Here is a 23,345-nt window from a genome sequence, read left to right as displayed (position 1 = left end):
TTATAATGAATTTCCATGGGAAAGACGTTTGACGTTGTACTCATACATTAACCGTATTTGTACTGATTGAATAGAGACGTTCTTTTCGTTGAAATTCCTGGGGTTTCACTACAGTGCAAGTCAATTCATCCGTATTCTAGGATTGATATATATTTTCTCGTCTACTACAAAGCATTTGAGAAGAAATTTTTCCTCGCATGAAGTCAGTTTATTGTGTTCCCCGTGCTAGTCCTATTTTCAATTTTTTTTCGAATTTTAGTGTAAGCGAAGTGATGATTTTTCTATAGGGTTCGTGTTCGAGGGCCTCATGCCACCTGCACTTCCACGAAATAGACACAAACTTATCGCTTTCGTGAGGGTAAAATTATCGCTTTATTTATAGGATTTTTAGACCTCGGAGCGTGTGGAATATTTAATGATGAAGTTGCCTACGTTTTTTTTAATATCCCTGACATATTGTTGGTTAATACATCATTAGACGAGCATCTTGGTAGTACAGTTACGCCGCATGAGTTTTTGCAAGTGTAAGAATTCCTCCAGGAAAAATTGTGGTGCGTGGAAGTTATTCTTTTACGACCTATTGAAATGTTAAATGGAGGTCTCCATTTCCTCTAAGATTGTGCATTTGTATTTTTTAACGATATTGATGGTAATCTTCCGCTCATTTCGACTCACTTTAGGTTATAACAGGCACTGGTTCAGGTACTTCGACCTCATTGACGTGTTGAAATACCAGCGTACCATTAAGTCATTTTAAGAGTGATTCTTTGTATAAGGTTTTCGCCGTTTTTTGTCAATTCTTTTTAATCTTTTACTCGTAAATTGTTCATTCTTTTTCCGTTTCATGTTCCTATTCTCCAATGACTTCTTGATACCGTCAATTTCCGTGGCTAGTAACTTTTCGGCGATTAATGGCAGTTGTTTAAATTTAAGCAATTACTATTGTTTTAGGCGTTCCTTGTAAGTTGATCTGACGCATAGTTATCTGTATCCGTCGAGTCATCAGGAGGAAAGTTTATGGATATGAATGTGAATGGTCGTTATTTCGGAATTTTTACTTGATTTGTTTTTTGTTGGTTATTCTCTGAGCAATTACCTTAAATGCCATGGACTCCCTGATGTGAAGGGTATTTCATATTTCTATGCACCACTCGTTGCTCAAATTCACCGTCATTGCACAAAGCATAATATCGCCCTTGGATTTAATTTTTCATTGACTATGAACTCAGTTTGTCTCTGCGAACACGTCAGCGGTATACCGCCGTTGTTTTATTTTTTTCCTTGTGCGGGCGAATAAAAATTTAGCCCTTACTTCGGACGAGGTAATTGCAAAAAATCTCATTTCGTTATTCAATTGTGGTTTATTTCGATACGCATCAATATAAATGTCTATTCTGGATTATTTTTGCATATTAATTCTGTGTCTATGCCATCGGTTTCGCAGTGTGCCATTTTTATAGAAAACTGCTTCACTTCAATTGTAAATGAGAGGGTGAAAGTTGCGTCTTCATTATATGAGAATGATAGTTAAAAATAGTTACTATGTACGTGAATCGTCCTTCAAAAATTAATTTGTGCTGTCACCAGGTTTGAGACCCTGAAAAGTCTCACATGCCCGGCATTTAATTATTTGTTGCGCTTAGTGTCATACCAGTCGTAAATTATTCATCTTGTATTTCAATTTTAATATCAATTCCTTCTGGCTTGTTATCCAATTTACGTTTTTAAGTTTTCGCTGTTAATGGAAGTATCAGTTCATCAAATACAGTCCTGATTGTCACAGAATGGAACCTTTCCCCTGTGTTATCTTGCATTTTGTCTTCGTACGAGAGTCGAATTTCATATCATGAAACTGTTTAGTTTTGAGAAGAGCGAAGGCAGCAGGGAGCATGAAGAAGAGGAGGATTGTAGTAACCAGGGGATCCGTTATCGTTTCAGACTCGTGCGTCATTACCGCGGCGCTGACGACAGCTGAAGACCGGAAGAGTGTCCCCATGGTCCATGATACCCGCCCAGCTTTTGGGGTCGCGAGGGAGCATGTCAGGCCTCCAGAAGGTCTAGAGTTGGGCTGGTATAGTGGTGGCCTTTCTTGTGTAGATAGTGAAGAGTCATATTTATCCAATCAACCGTTGGCGTCTTCGAACAGCTCTCGTGTTATTGCCTCTGCGGACCAGCTGGAGACGCAGTCTAATTGTACTAATGAAGAATTACTGTCAAACATCAACTCAAGTTTAATTTCAGGACGAGGGAGGCGGCTCGTTAGATGTCCTTTGTGTCCTTATAGTTCTGAAAGACGTTTCAACGTTAATCGACACATGTACCTACGGCATCCTAAGCGTTTATTTATATAATTTATTCTTGGTGTTTTGAGCTCAGTGATTGAGTCGGAAATGGTGAATAAACTATGTACTCACCCCATGGTGTCTTGTACCAAATGAGTTTTCTCCGCTCTTGTTGCGGAGCCTTAGAGTGCTAACTCTTTCCCTCGGTGGACGTTACGGATTACCTATATTCCCTTGGTAAAAACGAGCGACTTAATTTCTTTTGGGGCTCTTGAAGGTAATTACTCTGAATCTAATTGTAAATTATTTATATCGAAATGTATGCCAAGCAAGACAATTTGAATAGTAAATAGGAGAAACATGTTCATTAAGTAGCTCATTCGCTTGCACGAGTGGGCACCCTCGCAATTTATCTCAGGAAACAACTAGGAGGGACTGCTAAAAGTATTATTTTTGCCGTCCATATCTGATATGCATTCTTTTTCATTGAGTGTAGTCTTACGAACAAGCACTTTCTCATATTCCCCGTGTAGTATCGTGGCGCCGCAGTTGGGTGGCGCAGGTGTATTGTAATAACTTTCGTTTTCCTTGAACGTTTTTGAGTTTCTCTCTTCTTTTAAGGTTGGCAGTGGTATCATGTAGATACTAGTGATAACGATTGTTTCCCTGGGTTGGCTAAAAGATCTTGGGAATTTCACTCCACCAAGGATTAAGAAAATTCTTTGATTTGAGCGGGATGTATGACTTTCCATGTGTGCGTGTAACTTGTGTTGAAAGTCAGTTTTTCATATCATGGCAGGGGTTACTTTTGCGTTTACGGTTCTCGGTTTATGCCAATTACAATTCCAACGACCGTGGAGACATTTTCTATCACGGGTGAAATCTGCTTTCGTTGCAATATATAGTTTGAATCTAACTCAACATAATTTCATGAATCAAAGTCCTCAAATTCATCGGAACTCATCATTACCCTTTTTAGTAAAGCAAGCCCCTCGTGATTTAGTTTTCCGCGTTTATTTGGCGCACGGTTTCATGTATACAAGTTGGGATTGCGTTGTCTTACAAAAGCGATGATTGCGCTCGGATTTAATTTCCTATGTGAGCATTTTTGCTATTTTATCAGTATTGTGAATGTCGTCGTGCTCATAGGAAGAAGAGTACTCCTTTATGAGCTACTGCTCCAACTCTTGAGGAAAGAGGAAATTGACTTCTTCTCTGGCCGATGAATACGAAAACGTTAAAATATAGCTGGAATCGTTATTGTGCTATATTTTATCTTTAGATTAGACCTAAGAGCGCTTTGTACCCGTGACGTGTTTTTCTCATGCATTAATCATAATTCCTGAGTCTCCCAGGGTAGTAGATGGCAGGATAAACAAATTCAGGCATTTGCTCCTGATGAAAATCCAAAAAAAAAAACTGTTAAACAAGGCTAAGGAAAGGAAGACCGAACACATTTTTACCGCGATACAGATATGGTAATGATTCTTCTTTAAACCAGTTACCTATCTTCATAAGTAACAACTTAAAGTATTCTTGGCCTTGAGTGCCCAAGCGTGACTGATGCAGATGTACGGACCAGTTCTTGTTCAGCCAAAGAGTAATTACCACTTTGAGAAGTCTTTTGTCGCTCTTGATAAATATAATGAATGATCCATGCGATGCCTCCACCATCGCTACAGCATGGCAAAATGTTGTCCTGTAGTAAAGTACGTTCACTAAACTCCGTAATACCTGAAACTTGGTATCGCCTACCCAGTTATGAAGATGAAATGCATGTACAAACGCTGCTATGTTTCAGTTCTAGTCAATCGACGAGCCCTCTAATTTTTCTTTTTTGAACTTCCAGTGATAGTACTTCAACGGTGAGAAGTCTTTTACTATAGAGGGGTAATTAACGTCCAATTAGATAACGATTTAGATTTTTTGCTGCTCGTAAATGAACGATAGATGTGATCTCATCACTGTTTTGTTATCACAAACAGGCACTTACTTTGCTGGGATATCCCCAATTATTTTTTTATCTCACTGCGTGCAGAGTGTAACATGTCTGATTGTGGTTCTACCATCGTCTTCTCTTTAAAGTATTGCGCTAGACTGGATGTTAATTCAAAACCTGTAATTTGTTGTAGTTTACTCGCGTATGCGCATTGCATTGTTTCGTTCTTCTAATGTTATGAGTTTTTCTCTGACTGAATGTCTGTTATTAGTTCTCTTCTTTGAATTGGATAAAATGGTTAATGGAGCTATTCATGTGATTGTAAGTTGTCACCTTTTCCATTGTCATGGAGAGATGTGTATTTTTAATGGCTTGATCAGCCTCATAGTTCTCATATCCTATGTTGGTGTCATCCATCCAAGAAATAAAACTTGAAAATGAATTTCTTCGTGAAGTGTCATTTCTAATTATCGCGTTTTCCTTTCATTGCGGCTTAAGATACCTTACTCATTTGACGATGAATCTCCAGCGGTCGCTCTAATAAGCGTGTAATTTGCCACACATTGACTTAAACAATACCGTGTTACATTATGTTAGGGGTTTAATTAATCATGCACATGTATATCTAACAACAATTCTAGTAGATTTCTTATGTAGATAATGCATGGATTAGTGACAGACCGTACGCGTCCTTATAGTTTTCTAAAATAAGGAGACTAGGCCACTTCTAATTTTCTTGCTTTCGACTTTGATCTTCTTTTACCGTATTTCAGAAGTAGGGTGCTTTTTTTCTTTTGGAGTGAATAGATATTTTTGGCTTTTTCGTATTTTGATTTAAATATTGATTCCAGAAATAGCTTTCTTTTCAGTTAGCTCAGTTAAGCATCGCTTCACTGATGTAGTGGTTGAAATTTGAAGGTGTATCGACATATGCATGCATCCAATAGAACAAAAGCATCTACTAAGATGAGTTCGCTGCATTTTCGAATATTTGTGTCTTCTTTGATACTATCTAGTCTGTGAGGCAGTTGAGTTTCTCATTAGGAGCCTTATCGTTATTTTATATTAAAAACGACAGCATATGCCGTCGATGTACTGTTTAGGTGTCAAGACTTCCCCTCAGAAAATGGCTCCTCATAGCCCGGGAGATAGGGTTCCTCAACTTTGTTATTCCTCGTGTCTCTTACAGACGCTGCCATGTTCTGTGTCCAAGTGAGTCCATCCATGGCTGTCAACTTGGCTGGAGTCTCCCATTGTACATCTCCTGAGACTGCTCCCTTGTCTCAAGCCCCACAAAGGGTTCTTCCAATCGACGATCAAAGGAAAATACAGGGTGGTTCGGGCCGAACCGATGGACTTCAGCAACAAGCCGATTCTTACTTGCAATACAACACTACCACACACGATGATTCATCATTTCTTCAAATTCTCAACGTTGAGGATAATATTTCAAAATTTTCCTCGACAGGGAGGGTGTCTCATGTAGGAGCCGTACCAGCGTTAATGGTCGCTAACCAAAACGCGGAATCTGCTTTATCGACCTCAAATGTTCCCACTGTTGGCATTCCACATCCGCCCCCTCTTCTGCCAAACCATCCACTAACGTCCAAAAGGGAGAGACACGTTAGTATCGGATGCGGAGACAGCTCACCGCGAGGTAGCTCAAGAGCATCAAGAAACAAAGGCAGTGTAAGGTTCACTTGCCCGACCTGCAAAACTACGTATGGGCGACACGACAACTTAATGCGACATCTTAGGCTTGAGTGTGGCAAAGAGGCTCTCTTTCATTGCCCTCTATGTAAATACAGTGCTAAGCGTAAATTTTCTCTCATTCGGCATTTGAGGAGGTCTCACTGAGATTTCTACCCTCCCGCTATTGGTTTGATGCCCGGCGGGAGGGCTGCTGTTGCAGGGGTTGCCGTAGTGGGAATGGAAGCGGGTGCGGTACCGTTTATGTCTACGGTACTTGAATATCCATACCATAGCTTAAGTTAATCTCTCTGATTGCAGTGTTATTTTTTCAATATTCTCACCTGCCTTCGGTAGTGATTAACCCTGTGAACAATTATAAATACTAGTGTAGATAATCGTACTAATCCCTGAAGACGAAATCCGTGATTAGTTTCCTAGGTACAGGTAGGAAGTAAATAATAGTTTTTTTCTGGAGTAATGCATCAAAGAAATATCGTTTGTTCTATTGTACAGATTAAGGTAATTACTCAGATGCTGTTCGGCTACTCTTCTCATGAGGGAATACTGTCAATTATTTGAAGCACCCATAGTTCGTGTGTACATGATGATAATGAGTATTGAGGTTTGTAGGTCCGTCTTAAAATGGTTGGGTAACCGATCAAGTCTTTCGAAGTCTCAGCTTGCCAGATTTATAGACTCGTTATTTCGATCCTCAGCTTTTTTTTGTGGTGGTACGGATGTAAACAAAACCAGCGCGTAGAAGGGGGCGCTAACAACATTAGACCTCTGCTTTCTTTGCAGAGGTTACGGCTGTCATGTCGGTCGGGGAAAGGTCTGAGGAGCTCCCCCAACAGTACCCACTCTTCGCACCCTCTCTAGCTCTACCGATCCCGGAACCTCCACCGGCACCGTGGCAACCCAACGAGCTGTCGCCATCGTCTTCAACTTGGTCCAACGTCGCCCTTATGGACGGCTTCAGGGTGAAGACTTCGGATGGTCGTATTTTCCAGTGTGCCGCTTGCGGGAAACGGTATAAGTGGAAGACGTCGTTAACGAATCATTTGAGGATGGAATGCGGCATAGAGCCTCAGTTCCAGTGCCCCATTTGCAGATACCGTGCTGCACAGAAGGGAAACCTCAAAAGACACTTTGTTTCCGCGCATCCTTCAATGGATTTATCTATTTTAGGACGCTGATGAGCTGGTGTCGAGCGACTATTTATGGCTTTGCCTTGTCTAGCGAATACCAAAGAATTATTTAATTTGTTTGACCATACCTGCGTCTTAAATCACTACCTCAATCAAAAATGTGTATAATTTGCTTTTTGTGTTGTGTCAGTTGGAAGTTCAACTGTTATACTGGAGCTAATGCTTTTGTGTCGTAATTATCACGTCTTCGTGTTATTTACGATGTAATTAGGATTGGAAAGTTTTCAGTCGAGTATTTCACGCAATATTCGGTAAATAATCTATTCGGTATTCGTGCATTTTTAATTTTACCTGGGTACGTTTGCTGTTCATCTCGAAGTTTCCCGTAACCGCTATAGGATACATTTTCTTTCTATAATTTTTTATCAGCCGTTGTTTACATTGTGAGCGAAAGTTTGGATAGCACGCTAGTCCTCTGCCGGCTATTGCCACGCCTTTGTGGAACGACATCGTGTTATGGATGGCATTTTTTCCGATATGCCTTTCCCGTTTAAATAGCGCTAGTCGTAGATTGTCCAAGCTAGTGTCGTAAAGTCAACAGTATCTTATCATTCCCCCCGAGGCAGGAATACATCTTGAAATGGGACTGGGAGAATGATTGGATGGTGGTGGAAAGAAATGGGGACTCCTGCGAGGGAAGGCTAGGACCTCTAACGGAGGACCATCTCCTGTTCTGGTTGTCATTGCAGACGCTGCGGCGATGTCGTTGAAGGGTCCCTGGCGACGTCAGGACTGGTCGTCAGCCCTGCGTGACGCCAACGTGACGATGTCCCTGCCGGACGAGGGAGTTGAGGGTGGAGGCATGGGGGAGGAGTTTGGGGCGGACGATGTGGAGGAGGAGGAGGAACCCGACTGGGTGGACGAGGAAGGGGACGAAGCGGAGGAGGTGGATGAGGAGGTCGGTGTCTTTGGAGGCGTCGTAGGTGGCGTTCTGGGCGAAGAGACCTCGGTGGTCGAGCCCAGAGACGAAGTACTCCCGGGTAGAAGAAAACCTACCGTGCCTGCGACGAGGAGTAGGCAGAGGAAGAGTAGGGCTAAGGGAGACGCGGGCACGTCGGTCGCGTCCGCTCTTGCCTGGATTCCTCCTCGGGGTATCGACGGTCTCTACTCGTGTGAACAGTGTGGGAGGACGTACAAGCGGAAGGACTCATTGCGCAGGCATTTGCAGTGGGAGTGCGGCAAGGAGCCGCAGTTTCAGTGTCCTTTCTGTCCCCAGCGTTCGAAGCGAAAGGCTCACCAAATACGGCACATAAGGAGGTTGCACAAGGACACTTTACTCCTCTGAAACGGAGACTCTCCGCGCCAGCCTTAAGATGTAATGACTCGCTCGCTTTTTGGCATTGATTCACTTAAAGTCACTCTTGTTAACTTTATCTAATGTTTTTTTCTCTCGATTGAATCTGTGATCTTATGCGTACCTATCAGACGGGAACTGCCTTTTTTTCGTAATTATGTGGCCAATTGGATAGTATTTGGCCTGCGGAGTGCGTATTTATCACTATGTGAACTTAATTCATCGTCATGATTTTCCAATAATCATTAATCCCGTTGAACTCGTTGTCGTGTTGAATTCTTAAGGACATATAGCATCTTTGTCTCCTTAGGCTGAACTCCAATAGTACAGATTTATGTATTCTGATTTTGTATCCATCGTTCATTCAGTTTGGATTGTCGTTATTGTCTGGTCGTAAATGTCAAAAGATGTGACGCATTTCAAAACAGTGGCAAGTTTTTTCAGCGGTTTTTTTTTTTCTCGTCGCAATGCCACATTAGTTTATATTATTTATTCATTATTGATAATATTATTTTCTTATGAGCATACCGCGTAACCGTAAGCACATCATTTTTGCGTATAGTGTTACTCAATTTATCTAGGTCTCAAAATAAATTAGCTACTTAAACGAGACTTTCATTTAAAAAGTAGAAAGTTAACCTTCATATTTCAAAGCAATACCATTTTTTGTCTTTGCTAAGTCTTATTGCCATTATCGGGAAATTCCATGTTCATCAAATCATTGTTACCCAAGTCCAAAGATTGGCCCTTATTTTTGTATTCGTCGGAGAATCTTACAAGTGACATGGCCTTCCATATTATCTCATTATACTAGACATTTTACAACGAAGTCTATTTCAAACATTCCATTTTGTTAGAGCTCTAAGCGTAATAATATTCCTCAACCTTAAGACTGCTAATTATTGTAAAAGAATCAGGACGGTATTTGGTAAAGAAGCTCCAGTTGTTTTTTTTCCATGTTTGGAAGTGAAAGTGATTCTGTTTGCCAAGCATGTGTATGTGACGGGCTGTTTCTGAATAAAGAAGTGAATTTATATTAATGTCAGTTATAATTAACTCCTATCCTCAACCTTGTCAATTTTCCTTCGGCTGCTCAATTTTCATAAAATTGAGTTCAAATATGTTTGGTATCCAGAATTTCAGCAATTCACTTTGAGCATCCAATTTCTGCGCTTCGTTGAAGACTGGTCAAGCATTGGTGTTGAAAGTGTTCTGGAGAATATTTTTTGTATGCTACCATCTACTGGCACAGTGCGAAAGTGATGATTTTCAGTTTTCTTTTTTATTAACTCGAAGCGCATGGGGTTACGGTGGCAGTCCTTTCCTTTCTTCCTTGCGTCTTCCTTACCTATTTTTAACTAGTAACGAGCTATAAATTGCACTATCTTAAGTAGATTTATTCCTAATCCTCGTAGTGGGAATCGGGTTGATTTAGTTGTATTCCTCCGCACTGCACGCTCTTCTGAGATCTTGCCTCTTACTTAAACCCTTTTCCGAAACCTTTGGGGCCTCACATAAGTGGAATGCTAAGCGACTGGTGTCGCAATAAATCTTTAATGCTTTCTATCAGCCTCATTATGCCTTGGAAAGGTTGGGGAATCTCATCAACATTAGCATTCCCTAAAATCTTCTTCAACTTTCCTGTTCTGAAGATTTCGCTTCTCAGTCGTTGTCTTCATATATGTTCTCCAGAGACTTCCTCGGAAAAAAACCTTGTCGTAGAGATTTTTTCCTCTATTTTCCCTGTTGTCATTGCAGACGAGGATGGAGAGGCAGGGAGAGTAGTGGGAAGATCGGCGCGTTGGGGAGATGGTAATGCTAAACCGCAGTCCATCTGGTGTGAACGTTCCGGTTCTGACAGCAGTGCTGGTGGTGGTGTTAAGGTCAAAGCTGAGAGGTCTTCGTCTCCCTCGTCATTGGTGCATACTACTCCGCATCCTGAAATCGCTGATGGGGATTCGGCATACTACTACACGGCGTCTGGGCGTAAGCGACCCAAATCCAAGATAAAGAAAAAGAAAGATTTGGCCGGGGAGCTTCTGGATCGCATGCATCTCCAACTCTTGCACCCTAGACAAGGGATGGTAGTTCCTGAGACTGACTTAGCCGAGCTGGTAGAAGAAGTCACAGAGGATGAGGAGGATCAGGGCAAGATTGGCGGAGTTTACACCGCCCCATTATTCCCTTTATCTTCCGCAACCTCGAAAGAATCTTCATCTTTTGGCCAAGCTCCCAGAAGACATTCATGTGCAGTATGCGGAAAGGCTTACCAGAGAAAGGACTCGCTGCAGCGTCATGTGCGATGGGAATGCGGGAAAGAACCGCAATTTCAGTGCCCATATTGTCCTCAGAGGTCGAAGCACAGAATTCATGTGGTGCGACATATTCGAAGAGTACATGAAAATAAAGCATCTTAGCATATGTATAGTTGCCTCATCTCCTTGTCTTCCATGGGCGCTATGCTGATGGTGCTACAAAGATCTTCGAATGGCTTCTCTCTTTTCGGCTCCTTGATCCCGAACTAGCTGCCTTTAAGGGCTGAAATTCCACATGCCCTTGATTTTTTTGTCATGATAATGTAGCTGTGGCGGCGGCTTGATGACTGAGATATATTGCTATGACACCGGAGATTTTTAAATCTCGTAGTTTACATTCCTTTACATTTCGTATTACATTATACACTGTAAATGTTACCCAGACACGGTCAGTGAAGAACATTTAAGGAATCCGTCCATTGTACATTTTTATAGTGATGATGCTTTTCAAATGTCGTATTAACCAGATTGCCTGTGATTTTTATGATGTAGATGCATAGGTATGTAGTTAAATGTAGGGAAGGGCCTATTCCGTGTCCAGTGGCCCCTTTTTTATTTTTGTAATATGTGGCGAACAGCATTAGCTACGGAAGACATACTTTTCAGCGCCTTAAGTTGCAAATTTGAGGAATGCATTGGGTTAAGAACATATTTTTTGTACTAATATTAGTTAAGGAAGGCCTTGGTAATTGATCATTGTGCCTTCTTCGGACGAGGAAAGTTAGAACTGAAAATTTGGTATTGGAAACGTATTGAGTGACAGGAGGCAGATTTCAACTATTTTGTGTATGCATGTGGAAGGCACGAGGTGCTGACGTATATTGTATCGTCGCTTGTTCTTGCTGCTTGCTCATTGCAGATGCCATACGCCTGGAAGAGGATGTGGAGGAGGTGGAAGACAACGGGGGCGAAGATGACGAAGGTGAAAATGTCGATGATGTAGTGGAGGCTGGAATGCGTGCCGTTATAGAGAAAGTGAAGGAGGAGGACATGTTGGGAGAAATAGAGGAATTTGAGGCGGATGAAAAGGGTTGGTTGGACTGGTGGGCATCTGAATCCACTGGGTCGTCAGAAACCACAGCCGCTGGATTGAGACATCTATTTCGTCCCCCAGATCCCGTACAGGCCGCATCTAAAGCATCCAGGTCTAAGAGGCCCGCGAAAAACACCCCCAGCCAGGCTGCACCGAAAAAATATCCCGGAGGACCATCAGGAAGTCAAGAAGGTTCTCTGCGGCAGTCGGCGACGGGAGCCGAAGGATCTGAGGCTTCTTCTGGTGCTGTGACTCCGGGCGCCGCCCCTTCTGCGCCCAGCACCCATCATGCATTGTTCGCGTGTCCTCGGTGCGAGAAAAAATATCAACTGAGGTCCTCTCTTAACAGGCACTTAAGGTGGGAATGCGGAAAAGAACCTCGCTTTCAGTGCGTCCTATGCTCTTACAGGTCGAAGCATAAGTCCCACGTCGTCCGGCATGTCAAGTTTGCCCATTGATGGATGGGGAAATGAAGATGAAAGCCCCGTGCCATGTAACATATGCAAGATTTCGTTGTTTTGGGGAGTGAACTGGAAGGATAAAAAAAGAGGCTTCGTGATGTTGTAGTCAAACAGTCGACGGCATTTCAATGGGAAGGTATTCAAAGTGCATACACGTAGCTGTCATAACTCTGATTCACAGCCCTCCTGCACTCCACTTCTGTAGGTAGGAAAGCAACGACTTAATTATCTTCGCTTACCTTGCGCAAGTGAGCAATGGCAAGGCGGAGTTATGCTCCACCTATTCTCCTACAAGTAGTTAAATGAGGAGGCAAGTTATGAGTTTTGGATCATATTTGATTATTCGTTGAAAGGTTCCTCAAGCAGTGTTAAAATATATTTGTAATATTTTGAATGGTGTTATTTTGATACCGGGGTGATTTAATGCTATATTTCACAAGTTTTTAGTAGTCTAGGCATACACAGAGTCTAAAATATCACGTGCCTCTATTTAACGTACAAGAAATAGTGGTGATTGTTACCACTGAAGCTCTCTATTCTACCTCCCTCACTGGCGCTACCTCCGTAACTGTCAACACACAAAAAATCCTCGTTGGGCCCTGGGTTAAGGTGTCCTGTCTCTACCTCCTGTCAGCCCTCATCTGTTGGCTGCAAAAATATTCAAGTGTTATAATATGTATTTTGAACTCCTCAAACTAAGTGCTGATTATTGTGTGCGTCGCTAGCGTTCTCCATTACTCGGCAAAGTTCGTCGAAATGCATTCCTTATACCCTATTATTTGAAGTTAGTGATACGTTTAAAAGCTCTCCTATGCAATTTTTTCGTACGGAGTGTTAAGTGATGAATATGTGTTTTGTTGTGTCTGAAGAATATTATGCTGGTTACTGCATTGAGTCGATTTTTTAATGTACTTCAAAGTGATAATTTTTATGAATATTTTTACGTTCGGCGATTAATTTGTATTTCTTTTGAATGTGTTTCTAGTAAAGGATATGTATGTATATACAGATCAAAAAGCTAATTGAGAATAAATGGTAGTTCATTGCCAATCTTGCATCCTCATTCCTATGACTGTTGATAAGTAATATCCTTATTTGGTTCGGGAACATATTTTATGTTTTGAGGTAGTTTCTCTTATCCTGGGTCGAACTCGCTCGAGTTGCTAAGATGGTGTCGATTTCTCCCCTGAATCTTGGTTGTAAAGCTAGTTTTTGGCCGTCAAGTCCCTGTATAAGATGTTGCATGTTTCAAGCTCCAGGCAGAATACCGTACTTTTCTTACGTTATTTAATTTCATTTAAAGGAAGGAAAAAACATTCGTAGTACTTTCCCGTCCACGGTTCACAAGGCAAAAGATAACCTCCTCCTCCTCACAAAAAAAGATGAGAGAAGTGTATAGACCATTTTGTGGTAGCAAGTGTCATGGACCGCCTCAATGGTCACTTAAAAGGCTGCGATATTCCCTTCGTTTCAGAAGCGTACGTCGGTGTGGGTGGAGGAGCGGATGGTGCAGTGGTGGTGGGGTGGTCGAGTGCCGGGCGGTCCATCCTGACAACTCCCATGCCACCACCACCCACCATACCGACCCAAGACTTCATCCCTCCTCCACCATTGCACCACCAACATCCCGCCACAACTTCCAACACGACCCGGGCGAACTTTTTCCACTGCGGCCGTTGCGGACGGACCTTCAAGCACTACAGCTCCTTGGGCAGACACAACCGCTACGAGTGCGGAGTGGAGCCGAAATTTCAATGCTCCATGTGCCCTCTCAAGTTCAAACAGCGGTACAACATGATCATCCATGCCCGCCGACACCTGCAGAAAGAGAACAATGGGAAGTTCGGAGGAGCACTACCGCTTTGAATAAGAATTTTCTTGAAAGAGAGGAAGCAGTATATAGATATGAGAATGGAAGTCGGTTATCGTGATGTATTGTCATGGGTAGTTATGTAAGTCAGTGGTGTATTGTCGGTGAAGTAGGGATAGTTGTAGTGGAAAAGGAGGCTATTTAAGTGATCGCTTTGAGAACCGTTAGTTTGACGGTGTATGTGCTGGACTCCATATGAGACTATCTGTCTATAGACTCAGAACATTGCAGTGAAACCTCAGAAATGTGTGTAAATATTTCTCGAAAATCTTTCTGAAGGCGATTAATAAATGTTGCCAATGGTGTATTAGGTGTTTCATTTGCCGCTGCATGCCATCTTTGTTTTCTTATCGATTAAGTCATCGAGCAAATCGTGAAATAAATATTTCTTGGAAGATATGGTTGTTAGCATTTGGTTTTGGCTGAGGCTTGTGTTTCCCTTTTTTCTATCCATGTGTGTTTCTGAATATGGTGGCATGTCTAGGCGCTTACTTCAACGATGACCATCAGTAAATAATACGATGAGTAGATATTTCATAGATACGTTTTCTAAGTATAATATCTACACTTCTCAAGAGGATGAGCATTCATTTCTTCATCACTTTTTCCTCAAAGATTGACTTTACACTGGGGAGAATGAGTGACACATGCTAAATCCATTTATCAACTCCTACAATCATATACACGAAGTTCTCGTCATCAATTTTTGGAAATCAATCGCAAGGAATCCCTTCTAATCACAAACATCGTTTACATATATATGTGTATATTTTTTACCCTCTTGGTTATTTCCGATTCTAGGACTCATATCTGAACGAGACGACTCCATAGCTATCACAGTTAAATTTTTCCTCGGACCAAACCTTTAGTTTTGAGACCAAGAACCTACCTGCCTCTGCATATTTGACATTCAGTGCACTAGCTTAGCTTATTTATGGAGACTCTGCTCACCTTGAAAAATTATAGGTGTCTATGTACAACCTTTAAAGAAGCAAATTGAAAGCTCAATAAGGTGGAGGCAATTGGCTGTCAAATCGAATGGTGAAGCAATAGTCGTAAGAGAAAAGAATGAATTGAATGTGTAGAGCAGCAGAGGCTCACAAAATTGCTGGAGGAAGGTCAGATTGAGGGAAGGGCAAATGATTTTTAATGGTGTTGGGTGGAATTAAAATGTTTTGGGTGGGACTTGAAAATTAAGGAAGGGTTTACAATTAATTTATATATTTTTAATCGTTTCGCTTGATTCGGGGAGCGTAGGCTGGGAAATTTGTGGAGAGTAGTTTTGAATAAGAGAAAAACGGGATTTTGTGGACCGTGGCCATGTGGCACCTCCTCCGTTCATTTTCTTCTACTTGCAGAATCTTCCCCCCGCGGTTTGGCTCCCCCAGGGCCGGTCTCGTCCCCAGGGGGGGCTCTATACCCCTCGGAGCACCTCCTCCTGGCCCAACAACTCCACTTGGTCTCGAAGGGGGAACGCGGGGGGGGGACCACCGTACCTCACCAACAACAGTCGCCCCAACAACACCACCACCAGCGAGCCTCGATGGTGGCTGGCGGATTCACCTGTACCCGGTGCGGCAACTCCTACGTCCGGCCACACAGCCTTAGTCGTCACCTGAGATTTGAGTGCGGGGTGGAACCAAAGTTTGAGTGCCCCATCTGCCACAAGAAGTCGAAACACAAGCACAATCTTCTACTTCATATGAGGACGCACCAGAGGAATTGAGATGGGTTGACGATCGGGGAGTTAGAGTGAAGAAACCCCTCCCAAATAGTTTCTTTTTTCCTTGTGACTTTTTTTTATTAAATTCCTCCTGTAGCACGGAACAGGGGAATTAGTACAAGGGTTGCATATTTAAGAGCCAAGCGATTCGACAGCGGAACTTATCAGCGTAGTTAAGAAATGAGAAAATCCTTTTAGGAGTTTATAAGTGCATATTCATCACCATCATCATGAAAAGCAGCTCTCACAATATGGTTGATATTGGGGGAATTTCTGATACCATTACCAAGGCTTTTTTCACAGCCGATTTCAAAGACAAAACACTCGAGACAAATCACCGTAGGTTTTAAAAGAAAATTATATGAATACAACACGTTTTTTGTGTGCACGGAGAGTTATGAGCTATAGTTTTTAGAAATATTGTGAAGTTAGTTTTGCTACTCTATGCAGGACTTTTCACTTCTAAACAGGTAATTACTCAGTGATTTTTATTATAAACCCGGTGTGAAGAAATATTCTTCCGCCTCACTCCTAGTACAACATTATTTCAGGTATATATGAAACCGGCAACGCGACAACATTGTACACCAACGCCTTTTCAGTTAAGCGGTGCACGAATGGGTGCAGTTTTTGAGTAGCTGGCCTAAGAAGCACGCGTCTTGATGTACACTTGTGTGCTTCTTAAAGAGAATGTAGAGAGTATGTGATCAGTGGAAAAGGTATACTTATGAGTACCTCAAATAATTTGCCTCAACTTAAATCAGGAATGAAAAATAAATAGTTATAGATTTTTATGTATTTTGGCACGCTGATGCTGATTGTAGCCTTCGGCTAGATAGTCATCATATCGTTCTGGCTGGAATAGATCGTGTTGTTAGTGAGATTAATAGTCGTCAATAATTTGCTATTTTTGAAGTTCCTAGTTGGCTGAGCTATTTTAACCGTTTTTATGCTTACCATTGTAGTGATGAATGCTCTGCGATCAAACCAACATTTATATTCTGGTAGGAGTCTTCGGGCTAAATTGATCCCTCTGGTCAGAATTTGTCTAAATCCGCTTTTTTGGAAGTGGTAGTTTTGGAGTTTATATAAATATATATAACTAATTTATTGTTTGATGCAATTTTACCCGATAATATGTCACTTGCGGACGAAACTAAGGAAGTTGTGAATTATTTTCTTAGTGTTGAAATAATTGGTGCTGAAGTGAAGGAGATGGAAAAAGAGTGATGTGATATATAGATATAAATCGATGGGAATTTTGTCTTGTCTTCCGTTCAATCCCCCAAGTTTTTGAATGTTTTTAAATCTTTTTTTACCTTCCCCCTTAATTCGTTATAGTGCAAATCTTTTCTCTTGACTTTTGATTGATGCACCCCGTCAGTTTTATTTGTTTTATTCGCGTTCATTGAACAGCTGTGAGAAATCTGTGAACCAACAAGGCAGTGGGTGTTGTTGAAATGAGTCTTTCTGAGAAAATTGTATACGTATTACTTTGGAAAAACATGCTAACGTTTTAGCGAAAAAAAGTTGTATATTCGAATTTATATGTAGGAAATTATATTTATAGATAGATGACAATAAAGATTCTTCAAAATATGATTTCATTGATTGTTCTGTTATGCAGATTTACTCATGTTTCTCCCCAAGAACTGATTTATTTTCAATTGTGATTCCTCACTCTATCGTCCACTAGCGTTTTGGTAAAATGGTTGCATATTTTTCCTATTTCCGTTTCTTCGTTTTCGATGAATTAACTGTCTTGCTCTAAAGATATAAATTTTGAAAAAGCTCATTACCAAAATAAATTTTAATCATCAGCTTTAAAAATTCTGTCATCACAGTTAGTTGCTCTGAATCCAGTTTCTTTTTCATTCATGTTAGTCGTAGACTTTTGTATGTGTGGAAGGCCATATTAAAATCGAATGGCGGTCAGCGAGATCTGCGAGCAACATAACTCTAACCCCTCACACATCAGTGAGTTTCACTAATGTGTGAGGGGTTAATCAGTATTTCAGTATCATCATCAATATTTCAGTCGTCTTCAGGAATTCTTTCTTTTTTTTTAAGTAGAGAATTTTTGTTCTTCTAGCTTGTGAACTTCTCACGCTTTTAATAATTGCGAAACCGTGAGACTTTCCATTGAGAGAAGGATCAGTCTCATTTCTTGACTGGCACAGCCTATTGGTTATTGATGACGCGTATGTAAAGCATTTTCGTTGCGTAAGTTGTTAAGTTGAACATATCATGCCAACGACTGCTATGTTGCATAAATATTTGTTGAACATTTATTCTAATAAGCTTTCATTTATTTACAATTGTAAAGAATTGATTGTATTGCATATAGATGCAATTTCTAAGAAGATAAGCTATATTTTGCCCCGAGGGCGCCGATTGACTACTACTGCCTCACTGGAAAGAGGTGATCATTATCGTGTGGCATTCTTTCAAATGCTTTTTGTTTTTATGTTTTCGTTAGTTGTCTGCAGGTAAGGGATAGTTAGGCTATATGAAGTGGTTTTGCCTCGTCCTGTTGTCTTTGATGCTTGAGGTCTTCTGTATTATTTTCTTTTAATTGATTACGTCGGTGGCAAAGATAAGGATTATGAGCGAGAAAATAAATTGCTTTTACTATCACGCTTCTCTTTTGGAGTATAACTATTCTTCCATTGATTGTTCCAAGATTGTCCCGATCCTTATTCTGTTGAATAGTTTTCTGTTCCAAGCTTGATTGTGGCAGAAACGGTCTTGTGCGACCGCGAAACCCTATGGTTATTCGTGATAATGGTTTTTATTAAAATTATTTACCTGTGATACGTTAGGGTAGTGAATGCGCAAGACTTAATGAAGCATTTTTAAACCTCACCCTTGATTACATCGGAAGGTCTTTGTAGGGGATTTTTCATTCATGAGAGTTATGTTAGACTGTCGTCGATGTGGTTACATAAAATTGAAGTTCAGAGCTACAATTCTATTGTGCTTCTTATCTTTATCCTGTATAGTTAATTATGGAATCGTGTCAGGTACGAGATATTTCTTGGAAGAAATTTTAACCCCGACTGTGTAACGTTTCCTCATATTTTATTGATAATATTCCTTCGTTAATATTAATAATTTGGTTTCGCTTACCGCTATTACTATTGTGTGTATGCTTTGCATACTTCCGCGTCCATTTCTGTTTCAAGCCATCTCATTAATTTGCTACCGATGTGAAGACAGGAGACGACGACCTTGAAAAGCTAGGTCCCTTGTCCCCAATCCCCTTATGCAATGATGATGTAGCACTGGTCGACTCTGGAGGTGTTCCTGCTTCCCCTGCTGTTGGTGTGGCTACACTGCTTTTGGACCCTGAGAAAGCCTCAGTGGAAGGCGGTTACATCCGTCGCCGGCCAACTGCAATTCAGTAGGCGGTAGGTTTAATTTTGAGTACTTTTTCTTTCCTTATATTTATATGCATATTGTATTTTTATTCTTCCCGGCACCCCTTTACCTCGCTATATTCGATCGATTCTCGTATTCTCGATTAGTCATTTTATTTTTACTTACATTGAGTTTTTGTTATTTCCTTGTGTCCCATTCCCCTCCGTGCTAATCATTACAATGCCGCGGCAATTGAAACAATGAACATGGAGCCCCCGCAACGATCGCTAAGCCCTCTTAGATCGCTATGCCTCCTCACGATCGCGTATCCTGCCCATGATCACCAGGTGCCCCCACTATATCGGAAAAGCAAGTCGCGGGGTCCGTTCAATCAGCCCCCCCCCCCCCCTTACACAACTCAACCCCGTTCTCCTCTTTGGGCCCCGCACAGGAGTGGTCTGCGGCGAGGAGTGGGAGGAGGACGACTGTGGCTGGGACCCACTGGACGTCACCAACTTCCTCCCACCGGGCCTGCTCCAGCCCCCGCCGCCGCACCTCGCCTTGGTCGCCGGCCCCGCCGCGTTCCCCCAGCCGCCACCTCCAATGTCTGCGTCTTCGCCGGCGCCCCCAACCGTCGCGGCGGCTCCGGAGGACCTCCATCACCACCACGTCCAATTCGCTCGCCCCGCCGGCGGTGTAGGCGACTTCCGATGCGATCGCTGCGGGCGGCGCTACCTCAGGCGGAGGACGCTCCTGCGCCACCGCCGAGACGACTGCGGCACGGAACCGCGGTTCGCGTGCCCGCAACTGCCGTGCGAGTTGAGGTTCCGGCGGAGATACGCCCTAGTCTCACACCTGATCGGAGTGCACGGGATAGCAAGGGAGCGGGCCGAGGAGGCCGTGCCCGTCGGCCCAGCGGGTCCTAGGTACCGGCACCCGCCGCCGTAGTACCCGGGGAGATGATGATGCACCCAAGAGGATGTCACGTTTTCACGTCTACGGTAATAGGGCTTGTCACTTGTCACTCTTCTCCCCATGCACCCGCACTATTACCTCGTGCCCACGGTGTCAATGCCCTGATTGAGGTGGCTATGCCGATTGAGTTCGATTACAAGATTCAGGCCCTTGCGCAAAAAAAAATTGTCGGTTTGCTGAGTTAGGTTAGGATATTGCATTGTTAGGAATGCGTTTTGCTGAAATTTATTTTCCAGGATTTGACGGTCTCATAACTACACTCTCGTATCAAACCCCACTGCTGCTGGTCAATGCCATTGAAGGTGAAGGGGCTTTCAACCAAACTTATTCCTGATATGTCCCTTGGGATGGTTCGAGTGTCTCAAATTTTGCCCGTACGGCTTGTGAATGTTTACCAGTCGGCACATTATATAATGATCAGTAAGTTCTTATTTCGTCCTGCAAGGTAGTCAATCAAGAGCATTCTTTTTTTAGCAGTTCGTTGCATAGTTTGTCTCCCTGATCAAGCACTAAAATGCCTGTACTTTAGCATCAATTGTATACCACTCGCTCTATAAAATGGGTTTTTTTACACTCTGTGTAGTTTTCATTGGTCCAGTTAGTGTCCAGTAGTATTTCAAAATTTCTGGCGAGTCAGGAGTTCAGGAACCGACACGAGGTTTCGAGCTATACCAAGAGTTCCGTGGTAGAGATGGACATTGTGTCCGTCGAATTAATCCTTGGAAGAATTCATTGATGTAATCCCCCGGGAAGCGCCAGATTTAAATGCTTTGGGATCGTTCGAGCATTTCCCTTAATGTCCGTCCAGAATACGGATCACATTAGTCTATATTGTAGGTGTCGTCGTATCACTTTACATCGACATGATGTTTATAGTCTGCTGGATTGATGGTACCTCTCTAGGTGCATAATGAAAGAACGGCCCACCCTTTCATCATGCAGTTGCTGGTATGTCTTGCAGGCGGAAATTCGCATAAGGCCAGTATTTCTACCTAATAATTGGACAATAAGGATGATTTTGTAACTAAACTGTACCTTTTTAAGCGTGCTACTGTTAACCTGAAAACGGAGGTTAGAGATGTTGTTATTTTTTGTATTGTTTATATGATGTTTGTTTCCAATCATACTTCAAAAGTTCTTGTTCTGCTTATCACTTCTGAAAATTTTGAAGTGAAGTTTGTACATGTATCGTTTTTGAAAAAAATCATGAATCTTCACAGGCTATCTATATTTTTTCTTGCATATTTGGTATGGTTCCATTTGTCAAATTAATATTTATTTCATTCTCTGAGTGGAGAATGTGAAAGTGGGATTGCACATTAAAATACTTATATATCAGAACTCATGGTAACTCAGTGTAAATCATCATAATCCTTGTGAATATGGTTGGTTAAAAAGTATTCTTATGCGTTTCTTAGGTTTTCTCTAGTTTTCTGCACTCTGTGTATCAAGGTGAACTTCCTCATTTGTTTGCTTTCAAACTCGACCCTTCAAAGAACACAAGCTTGCAAAAGCCTTTACTGAAAAAGAAACTTTTCTAACACGATCTGGAAATGGTGCTCAATTTTTATGCAAATGGCATTATCGTTAATCATTGAAACTGCTGTTGTGTCTTTTTATATATTCACGCAATTATATTTGTCATGTGTACTTATTAGTGAAGTGGGTCCCCTCATTTAGCTAAGCGCGGAGGTATGTTCGCTGATAAAACAGTACATATTAGGCGAAGTTTAATTTCATATGAACGACTTATTTTAGCAAAATATTATTGTATTAAAGATATTGATAGTAATTCCATGAAACAGAAAAATCCGGATAAGTGATGAGTAAAGCCCTTATCATAAGTTTCTTGGTTTTGTATATCCCTGTATCTATACTTCAGAACGTATATCAAGTGTGAAGCCGAAGGTTGATGAAAGTTAATACTAGTTACTTAATATTTCACCACTCCGAATAGGTATATCAATTGTTTTGAAAAATAATCCTCTATAATTAGTCTGTGTAAATAGAAGTCTTTTCTCGCGAGGTAAATGGCAGTGAAAGAAATAGTGTGTCAAGAATTACAGATGTTGTTACGTCACCGGTCATATTGATCGGAGTCATCGCTCCTTAATAAAACCCGTTCTCCCTTTCGTGAAGGATTAAATCTTTGGCATTGCGCCCAAATGTATGGTGGCGACTCTCCTCGTAGTAACCTCTTAATAAAACGTTTGTGTCTGTGTTCGAATCGGGTTACTAATCCAGTATGACGTTACGGACGATTAGTTACTTCGGTATTCTATCCTTTGCAGACTCCTTTCATTGCCCTTAGATGGGTTCGAAGGCTCAACCAACTGCCAACATGTCGACTGACTGTGACAGATCCACTTAAATGTCACGGATAAAGGAAAATTTAATTGCTTCATAGTTTTAGAGGTTTGGTGGATTTTTTCCTCTCGTTCCTACTTTCTAGATTTTTGCCGCGCGTTTACTTTGCATGTTATGTGCGTGCTGTTGAGAGATTTTCCCCTAGAAACGCTTATGCATGATGGTGATGGAAAGGGCAAGCCGCGCCGTAGATATCCGACTTGGAACTGCTTCAGAACTTAAAATCGTTCTATAATATCCGATACCTCATGCATGAAAGTATGCATTTTGAAATAGATGACATTTGAAGCTGGGGAGACGCCGATATAAACATTTCCTGTGAAATATTTTGAGGTCGAGTTTTTGCTGTTTATTTTTTCACTATTTTCTTTGCAAGTAAAAAAAGTTGCAAATTTAGTAATCATGTATGTTTCCATTTCTTATTTCGCGCATTCGAAAGGCCATATCAACTTTATTGATAGTAACATTTTTATTTTTTACCGTGTGGCTTAATCTACATGATTTTCACTCGAGAATTAAAGTTGTTTTCCTAATCTATGCTCAATCTCCACGTTTAAATGTGGTATTTTTGCCCAATGCATTCCTCACCTTCCGTTTTCCTTCTCAAGGTCCACATGTCTAAATACTTACCAACTGGGTTGACCGATTTAGGTTTGTTCACTTCTTTTGAAGCGCGCTATTATATTTGTCTCTGACTATGCTATTAAAATACAGATAAATGATATTATTTTAGACCTCAGAATTGTAATGGTGGATCAGGATATTTTGTTACTTCTTCTGCATTAGTAACCATATTTTCGGCTCGTCTTGATGTTGATAAGATTGA

The 23,345-nt window shown here is 41.6% G+C and overlaps 4 protein-coding genes across 6 annotated transcripts in view; all 4 read left to right on the top strand.

Annotated features, from left to right (window-relative positions):
* Positions 1-20,298, top strand: part of LOC124163418 (longitudinals lacking protein, isoforms A/B/D/L) — a 42,751-nt gene extending 22,453 nt beyond the window's left edge. The window contains exon 5 of one of the 3 annotated variants that reach the window (XM_046540326.1): positions 19,629-20,298. In XM_046540326.1, coding sequence (XP_046396282.1) covers positions 19,629-20,125 — 497 coding nt within the window. In that variant the 3' untranslated portion in view covers positions 20,126-20,298. Of the gene's footprint in view, positions 1-5,410; positions 6,693-10,173; positions 10,833-19,628 lie in introns of those variants that run through there. The other 2 variants (XM_046540323.1, XM_046540322.1) reach the window with 2 other exon arrangements.
* On the top strand, positions 1,994-9,451 carry LOC124163421 (longitudinals lacking protein, isoforms N/O/W/X/Y-like). The gene is made up of 2 exons (XM_046540329.1): positions 1,994-2,071; positions 7,811-9,451. The coding sequence occupies exon 2, from the start codon at positions 7,822-7,824 to the stop codon at positions 8,404-8,406; it is 585 nt and encodes a 194-aa protein (XP_046396285.1). The 5' UTR covers positions 1,994-2,071; positions 7,811-7,821; the 3' UTR covers positions 8,407-9,451.
* LOC124163420 (zinc finger protein 467-like) lies at positions 11,519-13,274 on the top strand. The gene has a single exon (XM_046540328.1). It carries the CDS (start codon positions 11,523-11,525, stop codon positions 12,219-12,221), a length of 699 nt encoding a protein of 232 aa, XP_046396284.1. The 5' UTR covers positions 11,519-11,522; the 3' UTR covers positions 12,222-13,274.
* The window catches only part of LOC124163422 (zinc finger protein 787-like), an 82,324-nt gene continuing 79,053 nt past the window's right edge, over positions 20,075-23,345 (top strand). Inside the window, exon 1 of the mRNA XM_046540330.1 lies at positions 20,075-20,178. Coding sequence (XP_046396286.1) covers positions 20,157-20,178 — 22 coding nt within the window. The 5' untranslated portion in view covers positions 20,075-20,156. The remainder of the gene's footprint in view (positions 20,179-23,345) is intronic.

This window comes from Ischnura elegans, chromosome 8, assembly GCF_921293095.1.
Source record: "Ischnura elegans chromosome 8, ioIscEleg1.1, whole genome shotgun sequence".
Lineage (NCBI taxonomy): Eukaryota > Metazoa > Arthropoda > Insecta > Odonata > Coenagrionidae > Ischnura > Ischnura elegans.
The sequence above is the reverse complement of the archived record's forward strand: the minus strand, read 5'-3'. Positions and strand labels throughout refer to the sequence as shown.

Bases quoted from the DNA above. Each gene is read 5' to 3' on its own strand.
- LOC124163420 (XM_046540328.1), top strand. From the start codon at position 11,523: ATGTGGAAGGCACGAGGTGCTGACGTATATTGTATCGTCGCTTGTTCT.
- LOC124163421 (XM_046540329.1), top strand. From the start codon at position 7,822: ATGTCGTTGAAGGGTCCCTGGCGACGTCAGGACTGGTCGTCAGCCCTG.